We start from the raw sequence: 20,203 nt of genomic DNA, 5'->3' as shown, positions 1-20,203 counted from the left end.
ACAGGATAATTGTTCTCCATAGTTTCCAGTAATAGATGAATATGACTGAAAACAATTAACTCAGAATTCACAGGTTCCCATTGAAAATATGACTGAAGAAGTGTCATAAGAAAAATCTATTAAGTATTAAAACGCCTGTTTTACTATTATCTACAATATCAGAAGATTAAAGTTGAAGCAGCTTTTTACTGTTGTAGTTGGTGAAGGTGGAGGAGATTTAAGATAGGCTGCAATTTAGGATTATTTTCCCAATGTTTCTGGAATAATTTGCTATTATTTTATTGATTCATTGATTGTGTGCAGACTTATAATTGAGACAGTTATCAAGGGCCCAAAGTGACCAAATCTAAAAAAATATTAATTATAAATTAAAATGATTCAAATACGATGAAAAAGCAGCAAAATGACACATTTCAGACGCTGGAAACATGAAAAATGACAAACGAAATTAATTGATTTCAATTCCAGTTTATTAAATGGTTGTTTATTCTACAACAAAGCATCATATTTTATAAGGTGCTTCTGCGTATATTTTCTAAGCAAACAAACAAACATCCATAAATTCATCCATCCATCCATTTCCAACTGCTTAATCTGAATCCAGGCTCGAGGTCAGCGGCAGCAGGTCAAGTGGTCCAGATGTCCCTCTCCTCAGTGACCCTCTCTTCCAGCTCTTTCTTTGGGACCCAGAAGCATCCCCAGTCCAGATGAGATATATCATCTCTCCAGCGAGTTCTGGGTCTACCTCGGGGTCTTTGACCAGTTGGACCAGCCCAGAAGACCTCCACTGGAAGGCGCCCAGCAGGCATCCTAACCAGACACCAGATCCACCTCAACTGGCCCCTTGAAGGAGTAGCAGCTCTACTCAGAACTCTTCAACCTATCTCTGAGGCTGAGCCCGGACACCCTGCGGAGGAAACTTATTTCGGCTGCTTGTATCTACAATCTCATGCTTTCAGTCACTGCCCACATTTCATGACCACAGGGGAGGGTCAGAACGAAGAATGACTGGTAAATTGAGAGCTTTACCTTCCCTCTTTGTAACATGTTTCTGCAGAACCAGAACTGGCAGTTTCAGGACAATCAGGACTGCGGTCCTGGGCGCACATTTCCAGGACCCCCCCTACTTCTAACCCTAACCTTAATCAATTCGGTAGATGTAGCGTAACTAGGGTCCTAGAACCGTGGTTTTGGGTGGTCCTGAAAGAGCTGGAACAGCAGCAACATGTCTACAGTGACTTTACAGCAACAGTTGAAGGGACAGCTACAGCATGACATGTATGATGGAGATTCTATCTCGACACTTCCTACAGTTGCAGTCAAAGTGTCTACAAGAGACACAGTTGGGCTTCAACGACAGGAGGTGTAGAGATCGTCGTGCTGTAGCGTCCCTTCAAACGTTGCCATTTAAAGTCCCTATTGACCTCTTCACCACAACGATCTGGTACCAGGCCCACTTTACTGCTGACACCACCCTGATCCATCTGCCAATCTCCCACTCCATCCAACCCTCAGTCGAGTTGATTGTGGTGGAGATGTAGTGGAGTAGGTACAGTACAAGTTCCTCAAAATTGTACCTAAGTACTGTACTGGAATAGATGTACTTTACATTCCACTGATTAGTATTTAGTACTAACACGGTTCCTCTCCCTTGTATCTAAAATCCTCCAAAGGTTCAATACCCAGACCTGCTGACTCATGCTGCTCTTGTTGTGTTGCTGTTTATGAAATCTCATTCGTCATCTTCTCTTGAACTAACTCCATCCATCCATCACCACAGGCCTGTGTTTGTGTTTTCCACAAACTAATGTATTAAGTATCTCTAAAATCCGTTTAGAGAGCTGACATTGTTCTGAGCTCCAACTCACTGTTTGGATGTTTAACGTCATTTACGAGTAAACAGTTCTTGGATGTTCCTCCATGACTAAACACATGATGTTCCTTTTCTTATTCTAAAGATATATCAAGAACATGTTACAGTATGAAATATTTCTGTCACACAGGTTTGAAGGCATCATGTCTCTAGTTTCTTTCAGTCCGTAAACTTTGATGAAAGCTTGCCATCTCTCCTCCTACTTGTTTGAAGGCGAAGCTGAAAGGTGCAGTTTGCTGTTTTCCTCCACCTCAGCAGCAGAAATCAGCAGAGACAGAGTATTGCACAAACATCATGTAAAAGCAGGAAAAGTCCCGAGCAGCTGGCAGTCACCTGAACTCATCGTTCATCAGGTTTTAGCATAGCTCAGAACAGAGCAGAGCAGGCCGTTCTCTCCAGCCTGGATGCTGGCCGGAGTGATGAGAGGATTTAATATGATCAGCTGAAGACTTAAAACCCTCTCGACTCCTCCAGAGTCCAGGACAGAGTGAAGCTACTTTTTTTTCCTTTTCTTGCAGCTTTTCCAGAAGGTTTGAGAGCCTGAGGGAGTCCTGCCGTCCTCCTGCAGGTCAGGGTGACCGACACCAGGTGGAGACATTTCCTCTCCATCAGCCAGTGCTGCTGCCCGGCTGCCCAGTGGACGCTGAAACACATGAACATGAAGGTACATAGAACAATTCAGTCACACAATATAAACCCTTTGAGACTTGTTTGGCAACAACAACCATCACATTAGAACTGAACTGAAGTGTAAGTCTGGTGACATGTTCCTTCATCATCATCATCAACACACACACCGTCCTGCTGCCCAAAATATTCACTACAGCATCAAATGTGGATTAATCTGCTGCTGAAAATAGTCCCCCAACAAAGTCACTGTGCAGTAACAGCAACAGCAAAGAGCAGAGACGGTGCAGCTGCAGCTCGGCTTCTTGAAAGGAGACAAGAGCAACAACTGCTCAGCGTCAAGTGTCACATCTTCTCCCTCCCTGTCCGATCTACAGAGCGCCTCCCTGAACAGGAGCACCAACACACTCACTGTGACCCCTCTGGGCTTCCATAGTGTCATTACTTACAGACTGAAGTCAACTCCAACATCCATTTCCTGCGTGCTTTGTAATTATTTATTTTTTTATTTTGTGCGAAGTATTTTTTGATCGCAGAGAAAGTTTTTGGTGAAAAAGTAAAGGAATTGAAGTAAACAATCATTTATTGTGAGTGTGTGTGTTTACCTGTCAGGTCTCTGAAGCGCCTCTTGGCCTCGGCTCTCTCCTCAGAATCAAAATACCAAACAGTGATGGCGTACCTGGAACACAAACCACAGCACTGATGTTCACTGCAGCTCTGGATTTTAATTTGAAAGTCAGTCTTGTGTGTGTGTTTACTTCTGTTTTACTCCCACCTGTGGTTTCAGTATTTGTGTCTGTGTGTGTGAGTGCAGAGCAGTGATCAGGTCTCTACACTTCAACTCTAGTTTCTGGATTGACTGGGTTTTTCTAAGTCTTACCTCACCTTATTTGAGGTGACAAAGGGGTGAGAGGTCGGGACATTAGTGGCAGGGAACAGGAAGTAAACTTTGTCTTCCTGCTGCAGCTGTGAAATGTTATGTCACATTCACAGCAGCAGGTGGAGCCAGTTTTCGGTATAAAACTTTTTTATACTTTTGTTTTCAGGACCTTTTACATTATGATGATGTTTCTGCAGTTCAAAAGTCAAGAACTGTTAAAAAAAAGTTCTTATTCTAATGGATTCAGACCAGTTCACGTAGATTTATACAGACAAAAAATGATGCCGGACGCTGAGGTTTAGGTGTGACCCTCTGGGGAGGAAAAAAATCATCAATCAATAAATCAATAATCTCTGATGGATGATATGAATATGATGTGTTAAACCCAGAAATAAACACACTGTCCTCGTCTCAGCGAGTCACTGAGCTCAACAAAGCTCCTCCTGTCAGCTGTCAGGTTGATAACTGACTGATTCATTTATGAGTTGATTGATTGGTTGATTGATTGACTGATTGATTGGTTACCTGGTGGCGTAGGAGGGCTGCACCTCGTGTGGGTTCCTGCGGTCGGACCAGAAGAAGAGCAGCCGGTCAAAAAGCGGTTTGATGTCGGCCACGTAGGATTCCCCTTCAGGAAAGATCCTGAGGACGCCGCCGTGCTCCTGATACACAACAACAACACAATGATAACACAAAGGTCAGCTGTGTGTCACATCAGAGGGGCCTGCTTTACAAAGATGTTCCTCACATTACATCTGGAGATTAGTGTTAAACTTCAAATATAAGTCACCAAATCTTTTTATTTGACTTCTGTTCCCTCGTCATCATCACTTCACTAACTTCCTGTGTCAAATTCTCAAAGTTCTGCTTTTGTCAGGTCAGAGAATGTGTGTCTGCCCGTCTCCTCCTCTGACATCATCAAGTCAAGGTGACTGTGTTTGACAAAAGGATCAACTTTTCCTTCCAATCACACCCATCTGTCCCTGGACCTCCATCAATAACAATGATAACGGACAGAGGTCCCTAAACGCACCGTGGCGTTCCAGTTCTTGTTGAGGTAGTAGATGCAGGTGATGCAGCGTCCGTCACAGTTGGGGTTGTCCACGTGTTTGACGTAGCCAGTTCCGTTTCCCGGGTAACACGCCACCATGGCCTGAACACACAGACAAGAGGTTTCATCAGAGCTCAGAGTAAAACCTCTGACACAGTTCATATCTGACCTGAGCTGCAGGGCCGAGGCAAGGCCAACAGGTGAGCAGGTGAGCAGGTGAGCGGGTGAGCGGGTGAACGGGTGAGCAGGTGAACAGGTGAACAGGTGAGCAGGTGAGCAGGTGAGCAGGTGAGTGGGATGAGAACGTGTATTAAAACCAATGAGTTCTGTGAAGGTTCAGACAAACACTGACTCTGACTTTTGTATCAAACTGCTGAAGATCAGTTATGTTGACAGACGTGATTACATAAACTTCCTGTGTGTGTGTCTGTGTGTGTCTGTGTCTGTGTCTGTCTGTGTGTGTCTGTGTGTGTGGGTGGTTATTTGCTAATATTTCTTGTGAACATCTGGGGAGTGTGTTGTGGTTGTGTGCCTACGGCTTCAGTTGCACGTACACAAATTGCATACGTGTGTTCATGTTTGCATGCCTGTGTGTGTGTGTGTGTGTGTGTGTGTGTGTATGTGTGTACGTGCAGCTGGTCAGTGTTGGAGGAAACTGGATCAGCCACATTTGCAGCAGCAGCAGTGATAAGAGCAGTCGAAGCCTTAATGACTCCGAAGACTCACAAATCTGTTCTAAGACTCATGGTGTCAGTCAGAGTGTAGCCCCGCCCACCACCTGTGGTGACCCTCAGAATGATTGACAGCTCTTCTCTCACAGCGACAAACAACAGCTAAAGTTTTCAGTGTCTTGTGAAGCTGTTTAAAGCTGTTTTTAGACAGTTTGTCTGTTACTCGACTCAAATTCACTCGGAGGAAAAGTCAAAGGTTTGAACCAAACAAAAGTCAAAATACTGAAACTGTAGTTTGACTAAAATCTCAACTCAAGGTTGACTTTTTCAGGAGCTTTCAGCAGCATCTCAGGGTCTTCAACAGTGGGTGTTTCCTCAGTAAGTGAAGAAAATCACAAATAAAAAACATTTACATTCATATGATTTATATAGTTTAAGATGTACATTTGGTCTTTATTTTATCCTGTCGCTTCAATAACAACATTTGTTTATTTATCAGTGTATTACTCCTGTTATTGTCTTTTTTTTTTCTTTATTATTTCAATAAATGTTTGAAATTAAAAAGCAACTGGTTCTTGGCCTGGACAAACTAAAGAGCTCCAGTGCGTCTGAATGTTGTCCTGTTTCTGATTATGACTAACACGTAAGTATAATTACATTTGCAGGAATCCAACTAAAGCAGTGTCAACGAGAAGAAGACAGAGCAGCTTTAAAAAGGAAACGTGCGAAAAGAAAAGTCATCAGGTTGTAGAACAGAGTGAAAACTTCACTTCAAAACCTCACAAGAAAAATCTTAAAGAAAATTAATTTCTGTCTTTGTCCAATGGAAACGAGCCGGGCAGTGGGGCGGGGGTTTCCCTGCATCCCCTCCCTGCGGCACCGCGACCTTTCGACCCAAACAGGAAGTGTCTGATAAGCTGAGAGCAGCAGACGGTTATCAGAGCTGAGACTGTGTCAGAGTCAACAAAGGCTCAAACTGTGAGTTTCCTTCCAGGAAAAACAAAGAGCAGCCGCCACCGCCAGCTGATCCCCTGTCAGTGACACAACACGACCCCCTGTGAGGTCAGCGCTGGTCCCTTCACTGCTGCGGCCGCACGTTGTTTTTTCAGGTCGTGACAGACCTTCATCAGGCTTTAAACTCAGTCTGTGACAGAAACAGTGGTTTTTTATAAAAACACAGACATGACTGTGTTCAGAAGTTTACTGATGTCAAATACATGAAAATAAAAACTCTGCAGCCAAACAATAATTTAATAATAATTGATAATAACAATAGTTTTGAAAGATTAGGACTGAAAATGTAAAATAACAGCTGACTTGTCTGATTCTAGTCATATCTTATGGCTGTTAAGATAAATGGGTAAAGATTTTTTTTTTTGCAGATGCACTACACAAATATCCAGTGTGGTGTGGCCTGCCTGCCATGAAGAACGCTTTTACTTTGAAAAGGTCATGGAGCAGAAAGATCAACCTTCAATGTTTGAATTTTCCTGAAAGCGAAGACGCCATGTTTGTCAGGAAGCAGATAAAAACAAGAGACTGTCAAGAAAGTCATTAATAATTTAATTTTTTTAAAAGCATTTTGTTCTTTTCATGAAAAACCACAAGTGCAGAACAGTACTTTATATTTTATCACTGAGGGTTGTGAAGATTACTCCAGCTCACCCCGCCGCACGCAAACCCCTCCACTCAGGCTTTTATTGTGATGTCCCTGTTTACCTGAGCTATGTGGAACGTGGTTTTTGTGTGTACACACAGACAGAACTACACCAAACCACAGCAGGTCTACATCTGTGCAGATGTCAGCAGCACCACATCACGTCCCTCTTTTATTGTGAGGTGGAGACTTGCACGGCCTCGACTCCTCTGCACGCTCCATAAACCCTCAGCCTGCTCACTTCCTGTCCTTTGGATCATCGACACACGCGGCTTCATACAGGAAGGTCACAGTGGAGAGGAACCCTCATCAAACACACACCTCCACCTCCACCACCAGCTTCAGTGCCCCCACTGACGTCAGCGTCCACCACCTGACGTCTGTTTACACACGCACCACATGCAACCACACGGACGCCATGCCCCCCCCCCTCTTCTGGATGCTCTTAATGTGAAGAGGGTTGGTGGGCGGGGCGGGGGAGTCGAGCCCCCATCAGTGTGCATGCGAGTGACTCCAGAGCTGCACGTAGAATCAGGTCTTCTCGGACCCCCCGCCCCCCCAACCCCCCCACTGATAAAGAGCGACCTGCTCTGAAAACCACAGGCGACCTGCACTGAGAGGAAGCAGGGGTATCACACCACCACTGAAGCACGTACACACACACACACACACACACACATACTCTGGAAAACAAAACGCCTCAGAGAGTCAGTTGGAATTAAACTTTATCTTATCTTTCTATTAGTGAGGAGGAGGGAGGAGGGAGCAGGGAGGAGGGAGGAGGGAGGAGGGAGTAGGAGGGAGGAGGGAGGAGGAGGAGGAGGAGGGAGTAGGAGGGAGGAGGGAGGAGGAGGAGGGAGGAGGAGGGAGGAGGAAGGAGGGAGGAGGAAGGAGGGATTGTGGGAGTGTGAAGAGGTCTGAGCAGAGGTTTGGCAGGTTTCCAGGCTGCTGACGCTTTAATGACAGAGCTACGTGAGGAGCGTGAGGCTGCTGCTCCGCCTGGACCCACTACAACCACCAGGACTCAGCTGGCTTCATCCACCTCAACACAGTGGTTCCCAACCTGGGGGGTCAGGACCCCCAGTGGGTCACAAGATTAATCTGAACGGTCACAAGGTGAAAAAAAGAGGAAAGAAGATTCAAAAACAAGATTTAGCTTTTTTCTTGAGATTTACTAAAAAGTTTTTACCTGAAACTGTACAAACACAAATCTGATCTTTAGCCACAAAGATTAGTCAATTAACTGATCAGCTGATCAACAGAAACAAACCGGAAACTATTTTAAAAATCTGATTATTCCAAACATTCACTGGCTCCAGCGTCTCAAACATGAGGATTTTATTCTCACATGTCACGTACGGCACAGCGGTGCAGGGGTGAGCACCGCCGCCTCGCAGCAGGAAGGTTCTGGTGATGTTCTCTGTCTGTTCTGCAGCACCTGTCTCAGTGAGACGTGTCACTGTTCTGTTGTTTTATTCAATGGAAATAAAAAAAACGTTGCACCAGGAAAACTAGAAGTAGAAAGTTTGGTCTGAGTTCAGACAGCAGCAGGTTTCAGCAGAGAAACACCTGAAGGTGAGGAGATGTTTACTGAGCTGCTGGAAACTAAACCACAGGATACGTTTATTAAAGGTTCGTAGTGTTCTCCAGACAATAACTTCTTATCCTGCTCATCACAGTTATGTTTACTCTCCTGCACCGTCTGCAGATACCTGTGTGTGTGTGTGTGTGTGTGTGTGTGTGTGTGTGTGTTCCTATTGTAACTGGGTTGACCTGTTTTCTTAAGAAGTCCCATCTGATAACACACAGACACATGTGATAAGGGCTCACTGTACGCTGCTGCACGTGAAGATGGGGCGGACATGCTGGGAAAGTGTGTGTGTGTGTGTGTGTGTGTGTGTGTGTGTGTGTGTGTGTGTGTGTGAGGGAAGTCAGGACACTGTAAATCAGTGGGTGTGTACGTGAATGAGCGGACGAGAGAGCATGACTGAGTGCTGAGCAGGAGAGAGGGAGTGAATAATTGAATAAGTGGGTGAGTGTGTACGTGAGAATGTCTGCATGCCTCTCTGAGCTCTCATGAACAGGTGTGTGTGTATTTAACACACACACACACACACACACACACACACACACGTTGTTCCTCACCAGATTATTTTAGTGTTACATAAACTATGGCAACAACACTTCTTCTAAATGAAAGTTCACTTTTGAAGAGAAAAAAATGAAGAAATGTGTCGGAGCTAAAGCGAAGCCCTGTTTCACTCCGCAGCTGGAGCTGGAGCCTCTGCTGTAACATGAGCTAAACCTGAAGGAAGATAAAACTGAAATGCTTCTGGTCGGCCTCAAGACAAAAGAGACGTACTCTCCTCTAAACTCGGGCCCTTCAGTCAGATCAGCAGCGCGACGCCTGAGCATTATTCTGGATGAAACAGTCAGTTAACAGTCAGGAAGGAGAGCGAGGGCGCCACCTGATAGCTGAGTGGTTAAAGTAGCACATGAGCGTAGATGCTCTTAGCAGGAGAGTCACTGGTTTGACTCCTGCCTGTCTCCTGTCCTATCAAATTAAAGACAAAAATGCCCAAAAATATCTTTAATAAAAGGAAAATAAGGCGACCAAGACAGCTTTTCTTCTTCTTGTTATTTCTTATTCTTCTTGTTCTTATTTTTAAATAGATTATTGCTCTGCTCTTTTCACTGCTCTCCCAAAGCAGCCAATTAAAAGACCTGAGTTTATTCAGAGCTGACCCCAGTTTCAGCTTCTCTCCACTGGCTCCCTGTATGTTCCAGAGCAGGTTTTAAAGCTCACACTGCAGACTCTCTGTCGTTTCATCATCCTTCACCAGCTCTTCCATCTTCCACTGCCAGACTTGTAAATACACAGTTTCACGCACGGGAAAACAGGCGGTGCAGTGTTTTTAACTACGCTCCAGAGTAACACCCTGCCAGGAGCTTTAAGAGATGCAGCTCTGTGAACACTTTTAAATAACAGCTGAAACTATTTCTTTCACTCAACTATTCTCTTTTCACTGACTGATTTACTGACTTACTTACTGTTTTTATTTTTTCCTGTTTTATATTTTTTTGTTTAAGTTGATTGTTCTTTCATTCACACTAATTTTAATGTACTATTCCATTTCTTATGGTGAAGCTACATCTCCTGTATGATAAGTGCTCCATGAATTATTATTTATTATTATTATTATTAATATTAATATTATTATTATATATTAAAACCTAACTAAAACAGTGAAGTGATACAGTCCCACTGAAAGACAAGAGGTAAAAAACCAGTGGAAACAAACCACGATTAATAAAACGATGAACTAAGATGTTGTGGCTTTTGTATTTGTGTTGACGTGTCTGGGCCACCATAGATACTGATCTACTTATAACTAGATTATAGTTTATTATGAACCATTTATTACATGTTGCTTAGAAATACAATTTTATCCCGTAGCCAGAGATAAACACATGATATCATATTCTATAAATCTCCTGCGTGTTTTTCCCAGGAAGCAGCAGATTTTAGCGATCGTTCCTGCCCAGTACCTGCGTTTCCCAGGTATTCAGCACCGGCCGACATGTCTGTGTGCTGACTAATCACCACACGGCAGCAGACTACACCCAGAGAACCAGACCAGGTCCGGTAAATGTCCTGTCCTTCCTGGAGCGTGTTCTGGTTTCTGAAGCTTTGGCTCAGGGCCCAGACTGGGTCACTGGACTGTTGCTAAAAGGCCTGAACGTCACAGAGAACAGGAAGAACACGAAGTGACGCCTCGATCATTTCATCATGTTTCCATATGACACAGATGAAGAGAAAAGACGAGGTTTGTTTTACAGATTCCTGTTGAGCTTGTTGCTCTTTGATTATGAAAAACAGCAAATACACAAACAGCCTCTTTAATTGTTTCTGTGTGAACTGCTGCTGAAACATCACTGATCAACACAGAGCGTCACTAATGAAGTGTGGTGCCACTGGAGAGCCAGTTCATCACAGGAAGTCCTCAAACGAGCATCTGTGTCCAGCGTCACCTACGTGCAGCCTGACAACCTGAACACAGAGTGCGCACAACATGATGGAGGGATCCTGCAAAACTTCACCAAAGTTCCTATAAACTGGTGACCTCTGAGCCAGGACGGTGAACGGAGACCGTTTGTAGTGAAGACGACATGAAGAAGGTGTTTCAGTCACACATCTGAAGGAAAAGCTTCTCACAACAACAAACACTGAGCGCACACAGGGACCTGTCCATCATCGCCCCGCATCACAAAGAGAGACTGTAAACACCGCGACAGTGGGGAGGAATCATAATAATCATAATGATAATAATGATAATAATAACGTGGTGGTGATGTCAGTGGGAGAAATCTCAAGCTTTAAAGTCAAATCTGCACTGTAGTTGTTGCGGCTGCTGTGAACCTCTTGCATCCATTTCCACAGCTGTTCCTATTGTTCTCCTCACAGTGAACTCAGCAGCTCTGGTCCCCCTCAGAAGTGATCCAGTTACTTCTTCTCTGGGCATCTGTGAGTCTGGCCATCACCTAATTCCCACCTCGACTCTGCTAAAGTTCAGCCTGAGCAGATTCAGCCTGAGCCGCTGGAGTAAAGCACCCGTGCAGCTCTGCAGAGCCTGCAGGGAGATCTGTGTTTTCAGAGATTTTGGTTTGCAAGAAGAAAACAAGCAGCGTTTTCACACACTCTGGTGTTTTCTTTAAAGAGATAAAATGAACTGATAAAAGAAGAAAGGCCTGCTCATAAAGATAATAGAACATGTTTTCTTTCCACCACAGGGCCACTTCACACTCTGATTTGCGTGTACGCTGACACACACTCACACAGCTTCATGTGACCTGAACTTTGATAACTTTGTCTATATTTGCTTCATTTCCTTTGCTGTAGGATTTGTGTGTTTTATTTCTGCTGTAATCACAAACCAGGGTCCTGTATCAAAAGCCTTTTGTTAAAGCGCTGAAGTTTTATCAGAAAATGTGACTGAAGTATTAACAGTGAAAGTGCTGATGATCATTTATGATCATAAACCAGCGCAGTGACGAAGTACGTCCAGCAGTGATTTCATTGGTTTATTATAAACTAAATAAATTGTTCATGTTTGTCACAAGCACAGATCGACTCATCATCAGATGAGAAACATCGTTTTAACCTAATGAGGGATTTAATGAAATGTATTTATTTATTTATGTTGGAGAATTATCTCACCCCACAAATGATTCTGAAGAATTCAGTCTGAAGTTCAACAGAAGAAAAACCCACCACCACTGTGATGAGGAACACAGTGGTGTGGACGCGTCACTGTGATTTCCACAGTGGAAGTTGAGCTACGCCGCGCCCCCGGCCCCTGGCCCCCGGCCCCCGGCCTCTGGCCCCCGGCCTCTGGCCCCCGGTCCCCGGCCCCTGGCCCCCGGCCCCTGGCCCCCGGCCTCTGGCCCCCGGCCCCCGGTCCCCGGCCTCTGGCCCCTGGCCCCGGCCCCCGGTCCCCGGCCCCCGGCCCCCGGTCCCCGGCCTCTGGCCCCGGTCCCCGGTCTCTGGTCCCCGGCCTCTGGCCCCCGGTCCCCGGCCCCCGGTCCCCGGCCTCTGGCCCCCGGCCCCCGGTCCCCGGCCCCCGGTCCCCGGCCTCTGGCCCCTGGCCCCGGTCCCCGGCCTCTGGTCCCCGGCCCCCGGCCCCCGGCCCCCGGCCCCCGGCCTCTGGCCCCCGGTCCCCGGCCTCTGGTCCCCGGCCTCTGGCCCCCGGCCCCCGGTCCCCGGCCTCTGGCCCCCGGCCCCCGGCCTCTGGCCCCCGGCCCCCGGTCCCCGGCCTCTGGTCCCCGGCCTCTGGCCTCTGGTCCCCGGCCTCTGGCCCCCGGTCCCCGGTCCCCGGCCTCTGGCCCCCGGCCCCCGGCCTCTGGTCCCCGGCCTCTGGCCCCCGGCCTCTGGCCCCCGGCCCCCGGTCCCCGGCCCCCGGTCCCCGGCCTCTGGCCCCCGGCCTCTGGCCCCTGGCCCCGGCCCCTCTTACCTTGGACCTCTCCCGGATCGCCTTGTTCCCGAGCCGGCCGGCGCACATGGAGACCAGCTTGTCGATGAGGTTGAGCAGGAAGCTGATCGCCTCGCAGCCGCGCTCCGAGCCGCTCACCCAGGCGATCTGGTCCCCGCGGATGCTCTTGCGGTGGATGCCGGGCACGGAGCCGGCCAGCCGGCCGTCCTGCAGCGCTCCGGACAGGTGCATCTCCTTCACCTGCTCCAGCACCGCGTCCCCGGCCAGCTCCCCGAGCAGCCCGTCCACATAGCAGAAGCCGTGGGTGAGCAGGGCCGGGACGACCCGCTCCAGAGCCAAGCGCTCCAGGTCCCTGTCCGAGACGTGCTCGATAAAAGGCATCTCCGCGGCGGTGGAGAGAGGTCAGGCGGACACGGAGCTCTCAGGGCGGACACGGAGCTCACCGGGCGGACACGGAGCTCTCAGGCGGACACGGAGCTCTCAGGCGGACACGGAGCTCACAGAGCGGACTCACAGCCGAGCTCAGACCCGCTGAACGACCTCTGACCCCCCTGTTCTCACCCCGCTCTTATTGAGGCCGGAGCGCCGTCAAGTCGGCGGGCAGGTGACGACATCACTTCCGGGTGCACATTTCAGAATAAGGGCCTTACTAACAAAACTCAGTTCCCATCTCACCTGGGTCTCCTGTTTGTTTCTAATGACCACTTAGAACCAACCTTCAAATAAACCAATGAGATAATAAATACAGATGAATGCGACAGCTGGACCGTGAGAGAGGGGAGTCCTGCTTAATGGAGGACCAAACAACAGGTAAGGTGATGAGTTAACAGAATATTAATCAACTGCTGCTTTGATAACAGCTTTTATTATATATTTAGAAAAAAACAACGTATTTCTGGTTCATGTTCTCAAATGTTTGGATCCTTTGGTTTTATCTGCTTTAGATAAATTTGGTTGGAAAAATGAAAACAACTTGAAGCTGACATCTGGAGCTCTGAACTGAGATGACTGTATTTATAAAGAACATTTTAACAGTTGTGTTTTTAAGAGACAGCCCCCCCGTCATAAAGCCCACACCCATAAACCCACTCCCCTCCTCTGGCCCCCAGCCATCATGAGCAGGTCTCCCTTTGGTTGTCTGGTCGTGCTTTTAACTTGACAGTCCATTCACAGACTTCCGGTCGTGTTGCAGCTTCACAGTGGCTGCGGTGAGAGTGAGACGTGCTGGATGTGATGTGCACTGTGGGGGGGGGGGGGGGGGGGGGGGTCACACTAACTCACCGTGTGTGTTATGATCATCATTATGACGTCACGTCTCCTGCTGCCTGTGAACACTGACGGATCCGCAGCTTCAGTCTTTTCCCGCCTCTGTAGAAACAAGTTCAACAGGATGAAGGGACCTCTCTGCGGCGTGCCCGCGCACTGGGCGTGCCCGCGCACTGGGCGTGCCCGCCGCCATTGAGGACTCCACGAGCAGCATGTAGCCCTCGCGCTCCCTCCCTCAGATCCGCGCGGAAGTAAACAGTTGACGTGAAGTTGGCCACGCGCCGGGAAAAGACTGAGCAGCTGATATGAGACAGATCCCCCCCGCAGGGTAACATCAACAATAACAACAATAATAACAATAATAATAACAATAACAACAATAACAACAACAACAACAATAATAACAATTATAATAACAATAATAACAACAACAACAACAACAATAACAATCATAACAATAACAACAGTACTAATAACAACAACAACAATAATAATAATAATGGTAATGATAACAATAACAACAATAACAACAACAATAACAACAATAATAATAATAATGGTAATGATAACAATAACAACAATAACAACAACAATAATAACTAATAACAACAACAATAACGACAATAATAATAACAACAATAATAATAGTAATAATAATAATGATAATAATAATAATAACAATAATAACAACAACAATACCAATAATACAATTATTATTATTAATATTAATAATAATATTAACAATAACAATAGCAATAATAATAGTAATAATAATAATAATAATAATAGCAATAATAATAATAATAATAATATAATACCACACTTCACATGAATAAATGAATGACCCACTTGGTTTCTTGTTAACATTTGGATTATAAATCATTCATAAGTTGTGTTTTGTTCCAAATATGAACAGAAACTTTCTCATGAACAAGACGACGAGACGCCACAGACGCTGAGACTGTATCATCATCACAAACAGACAAGAGTAAAATTCAGGAAAAATACAACTTTACCAGATGATTCCCTGAGGACATTATCATTAATGGCCAACTTAGCAGCTACTTTTAAAATTTGATGCATTCACACGTCATTTTCTTTTCTTTTAACCATACCACGAACATTTTTAGTCAGCAATGTTGGAAAGTAAATACTCAAATAATTTCAAATCAATAATATCTGTGATGGCCAGAGTTATCGGCTCATATTATTGTCAGTTTTTAGTTTTTCCTTTTCATCTGAGGCCAAATTTAGGAATTAAAACAATTGAAAAATTTTCATTCTATTAGGAAATTCAAAATAGCAGCTACTGATCCCCTCCCCATTTCACCTTTAATATTAGGTCACTGAATTGGCAGCCAACGTTGATTATATTTTTAATTCAGGTAAATTAAAGCTGTCGGATAATGTAGATGCATAAAAGTACAATATCTCTATAATGTAGTGGAGCATTAGTATTAAGTAGAATGAAAGGAAAATACTCACTACTCAATACTCAGGTACACAAGTACCTCAAATTTGTACTTGCAGTATTTCAATAAATCATCTTAATAGATGCTGCTGTATAGAAGCTACAGCAGGAAACAAATGGGTTTGCTAATCTTGTTTGTATGACCATCTTAAATCTAGCTGAGTACTGATCAATTAATTCTAATCAATTAACTAGTAAAATAATTGTTAAGGCAAAAAAAAAAAGTGAATATTTTCTTGATTTCAATGTTCTCTCAGCAAACTGTCTTCCATTCCTCACCCTGTGAACAGTTTAACTAAAGTATAACGATCATAATTCAGTGAGTTTTCTACCTTTTTACCAGCTTTCTACCACATCTAATGGTCTTCCTCACAGAGTGGAGCATCAGAAACTTAGTAGAACACGAACCACAAGCTGAGTGAGGCTGAAAGCTCCAGAAAGTAAACTGACACCTACTGTCACTTAATTCTTTGGTCAAACATCCAGAAGGTTTAGAATTAAAGAGAAGACGTACGTGCTGAGGTTATTAGTCAGTGAGTGTATTATAGTCAGTTTAGAGAAAACTAATCAACAACCACAGATAATTGATTTCTCCTTTAAATTTCCTGCTTTTGTACAACAGGAACATGACGGTTGTTTGTTTGGACAAAAGAAGCCTGAAGACGTCAGATAGTTTTCAGTTGAATCAGCGAGTAAGAAACCATCGTTGGCTGCATGCACACTGTAATTATTGCTGCTATCTGTATGTGTATGGTTGTTATTGCAAATATTATGTATCAATATTATTATCAGTGCTTATTAGAATCATTATCAGTCCCTTGTGACAGTAGCTCTCTGCAGCACAGACACACACTGCCCCTGCAGAATGCATTCAAGGACATCTGGAAAAGAAAACACCCTGTATCTGATTACAAGACACTTAATAAGTGTCTATCAGTGATTGTGTTGGTCCAGCTGGTGCAGACGTGTCACATCGTGCCCCGTCTCCGCCGCCGCCGCCGCCGCCGCTCTCTCCCTGGAGCTTCATTTCTGAGGAATGTGTGTATACGTGAGGCTCCACACTGCAGCCAGCTTCCTGCTGCCAGATGAAACAGCGACGGTGTGAAAGAAGCTGTGCCAGCTCTGCCACGAGGCCTGCTGTTGATCAGTGACGCCCCCTGATCATTCACTGTCCGCTGGAAACTGGTTTCAGAGTAAACACTGGATTCTTTTCTCTCCGCTCAAACACAGAGTTCAGAAATAGCAGTGACACAGATAGCGAAAGGTCACAGAGGGCCCGGGGGGTCGGGGGGTTATTTTGGTAAGTTCAGCTCAGTTCTGTTACAGGAGTTTGGATGGACACCAGTTCTGTCACTGCAGTAACTTCTGATTTAGTAGAACTGACAGAATTATGTGTCAATCAACAGGAAATGGTTCAACTGTCAGCTAATCCCTGACTAGGGCTGGGTATGGATTTCATCAGTGCTAACTGATGCTGTCAAATCAAACAGGGCCGAATTTCAGGACATGAGAGTGTGTGTGGGCAGAGAGCGACAGAGTGCGGAGAAAAAGAGAGAGAGCACCAGAAGAAATCCAGAAAAAATGAAACACAAAACAAGCTGAAAACTGACGTTTACTGATTATATACAGCAGCTCAAAGTCATGAAGAATCCACATTAAGAAGTTTGTCTTTGAGGGAAACTGATGGATACTGACATCTGCTCATCAACTATTATTTATAAACTTTTTTTTCCTTATAGGTCTCGGTTCTATATTAATACTGTGAACGGCCTGTATTCAGAAACTGAGCCTGAGAGAGGAGATGTAAAACTACACTGAGATGGTTTTTGGTTCTTAAAACCACAGATATATGTTCTGATGGAGATCAACACTTCAGATAAAACACTGGAATATAAAACTCAGATACTTAATAACTGTAACAACTATTTCTTGATTTCTCTTATAACTAGGACCAAACTGCGTCGACCTTTCCCAGAAATATCACTGAAATGGTTTATTAGAGTGAGATGAAGCTGCAGCTTCTACAACATAGATCTTAATATCCCTTTATGCCTGAGTAAACAAGTACGCATTGCAAATGACAAAGGTTCATTTCTAGACACAACATTCAAAGGAAAAAACCCAGGAGCTGAATCAACTGCTTTCTGACAGTTTCACCAAAAACAGCATTTTCAAAGGTTTACAACCAGGATTTGTTGTGAGATATTGTCTTCGCAGTATATTGTCAAGTTTTCCTGGTATTTTCTCTATTTCCCTAATGCATGAACCTGGATAAACCACACTGAACATACAAGAAAAAGAACCATCACGTCCCAGGATGCTCTAAATGCTGCTCCAGAGGCTTTTGTTGATTTGTTGAAATGCATTGCTGGTGATTTTACGGGCATGAAAACTATCAGGAATTGAAATCTACTGATTATCATCACCAGAAACTTCAATCAACCCCTTCTGTTTTACTCCCAGTCTTCAAAACCACATCAGTTGAGCTCTAAAGTAAACCTCGGGAATTATTTCTCGAATTACAACACGTACACACTCTGCCAAGGAGTCGCTCTGTGCGTCGCTCTCTGGCATCAGATCAGACAGGAAACAGGGGTCTGGTTACTGGTTAACTCAGACGATGAAGCTATTCTCACGTACGCACAACAAGCTGCTGACTGGAGTTTGAACCGACAGTCAGCTGTGCCCAGAGTGAATTAACACAGTGGAGCTAAACTGTTCTGACTTGTGAACGAGAATCAGGATCCATTTTTTAAAGTGTGTTTTCAGTCACTCTCAAAATGAATGATCAGTAACTGGATGTCATTGTGCCAGAGTGCTGTGTGCTTCATGTGCTTTTCATCCCTGGGCTGCCGCTTTGTAAGTTTAAATGAGTGTCTGATAATGCAGGAAATTACTGTGATAGTCCATATTTCTATAAACATTAATATTCCACATTTCACAGCTTTGCATCTTTTGCATCATGTGCTTCTATGTTGCATGTTTTAAACAAGACCTGATAATGTAAATACATTTTTTACAGACACTAATATTCTCTCTCTCTTTTTTCTTTTTTGCTGTGCATATTTATGAATGATCTCAGCTACATTCTGATCTTAATCTTATATTGTGTTTACAGAGGGAATGTGTAATGTCTGTCCGGGGACGACGGATGAAGAACTGCAGTAATGTTTGCTAATGTGAACTGTACCTGCTGAACAAACCGATGAATATTATAGATTAGTTCTGTCATATACAACCTGCGTCACAGCTTCTGTTTGTTTCCTAAAACGTTGTGTATGGCTGACAGAAGGACACACATATATATTATAATTAGATGCAATTAAACAACATGTTGAAAAACACGATTTAAAAACATATGATTTACTGCTGTTTTATTTATTGAATTTTACATTGTTCATACTATATTCTATAATGTTATGACTGCAATATATTTTGTAATTGGGAAAAGAAAATGTTCATACAACAGTCAGCCTGACTTGTTCTTTGAATGTCTCTATAATCCCACTTCTGGAGGGAGATCTCTCTCCTCCTGACTGTTTTGGGATTTTAAAACTGGACACGTCATTTGCTCCAAGTCAAACAGCTGACTGTTTTTGGCTGACCTTAAATTTTCTTCTACTCATTGAAAAATGTGTATTCAAGCAGAAAAGCATCTAAAACATCACTAATTCTGAATAATGACATATTCTTTTAGTCGTATACTTTGGTTAATTCTCCTTTATTTTCCTTTTTTAAATTATATTTTTCAATGACAAAACTCAGTAAATTATTATTATTTGTATTTATTTTTAATCAGTATTGTTTATATTTTCAGTTGTTGTTGTTATTGTATGCTGTATCTCCGCACTATTACATTTTTAAAATCTTTAAGAAGAGTTCATAAACCAATAAGAAAGGGTCTGTCAGGGGGTGGGGGTCGGGTCAACCAATAGCAGCGTTGAGCTGAGCTGACTAACCAATGAGCTTTGGTTACCGGGGATGGGGGCGGAGTGAATGGGAGCTAACGGTCCTGTGGAGTCTGCCATGCTAGCTTCCAACAACCTACTGTTGTTTTTGTTAATAAAGTTTCCTGCTGAGCAGATGTTGTCAATAAAATCAAACTACGAACCCTGGCAGCGACTTTTCGGGGACTCGGGCGTGTTCGGAGGCTCAGGACCGGGACCTGCTCAGAGTCCGGACATTAGAACCGACATCGTGTATCGAGGATCTTTGTTTACAAACCGTGTAAAAAAACAATATGGCGCAGAGTCTGGAGAGTTCATGAACTCTTCATGTCATTTAAAGGTAGAATATCTAATTATTCAATAACTGGAAATATAGCTGTCAGTTAAATATAGTTGCACTGACATATAAAATCAAATCAAAATAGCTGAACACTTAAAAATGTCTTAGTTACATTCCACCACTGATTAATTAAAGTAGATGCAAAATATTTGTACAAACTTTAAATGAAGACATGTTTTGACAAAGGGCCCAGGGTCAGACACTAAGGCAGGAGCCGCTGTATCATGTCTGTTGATGTTGTGGTTGAATGCTGCAAATTCCCAAACAACTGTTCAATTCAATTAGTACCAAGCAGCTGACACACTGGCAGCCTGGGGCTCCCGGGCTCCCAGGCTCCTGGGCAGCAGGGCCTCGCCACCTGAAACTCTCACTCTTTAAATACTGTTCCTTCTCATCGTGGTGGATGACCTGACAGATCTTCACTTGCTCT

The 20,203-nt window shown here is 44.4% G+C and overlaps 1 protein-coding gene and 1 long non-coding RNA gene across 2 annotated transcripts; one reads left to right on the top strand and one right to left on the bottom strand.

Moving 5' to 3' along the window:
- Window positions 1-452: 452 nt before the first annotated feature.
- egln3 (egl-9 family hypoxia-inducible factor 3) lies at window positions 453-13,332 on the bottom strand. The gene is made up of 5 exons (XM_071499030.1): window positions 12,771-13,332; window positions 4,414-4,533; window positions 3,906-4,042; window positions 3,106-3,179; window positions 453-2,516 (listed from the first exon to the last, which is right to left on the bottom strand). The coding sequence occupies exons 1-5, from the start codon at window positions 13,128-13,130 to the stop codon at window positions 2,482-2,484; spliced, it is 726 nt and encodes a 241-aa protein (XP_071355131.1). The 5' UTR covers window positions 13,131-13,332; the 3' UTR covers window positions 453-2,481.
- A 2,874-nt stretch (window positions 13,333-16,206) lies between these two features.
- LOC139633385 (uncharacterized) lies at window positions 16,207-18,843 on the top strand. Its single transcript, XR_011693732.1, has 2 exons — window positions 16,207-18,345; window positions 18,605-18,843. It is a non-coding gene; the product is annotated as an uncharacterized lncRNA (long non-coding RNA).
- The last annotated feature ends 1,360 nt before the right edge of the window (window positions 18,844-20,203 follow it).

This window comes from Trachinotus anak, unplaced genomic scaffold (assembly GCF_046630095.1).
Source record: "Trachinotus anak isolate AG129_WGS33_773 ecotype Australia unplaced genomic scaffold, CSIRO_AGI_Tana_v1 ptg000015l, whole genome shotgun sequence".
Classification (NCBI taxonomy): domain Eukaryota; kingdom Metazoa; phylum Chordata; class Actinopteri; order Carangiformes; family Carangidae; genus Trachinotus; species Trachinotus anak.
The sequence above is the reverse complement of the archived record's forward strand: the minus strand, read 5'-3'. Positions and strand labels throughout refer to the sequence as shown.

Excerpts from the sequence above, each read along its gene's own strand:
- egln3 (XM_071499030.1), bottom strand. The coding sequence starts at position 13,130 with ATGCCTTTTATCGAGCACGTCTCGGACAGGGACCTGGAGCGCTTGGCT. Across the intron at positions 4,043-4,413 it reads ACAAGAACTGGAACGCCACG|GAGCACGGCGGCGTCCTCAG; the intron begins GTGCGTTTAGGG and ends GTTGTGTATCAG. Across the intron at positions 3,180-3,905 it reads CAGCCCTCCTACGCCACCAG|GTACGCCATCACTGTTTGGT; the intron begins GTAACCAATCAA and ends TTTGTGTTCCAG.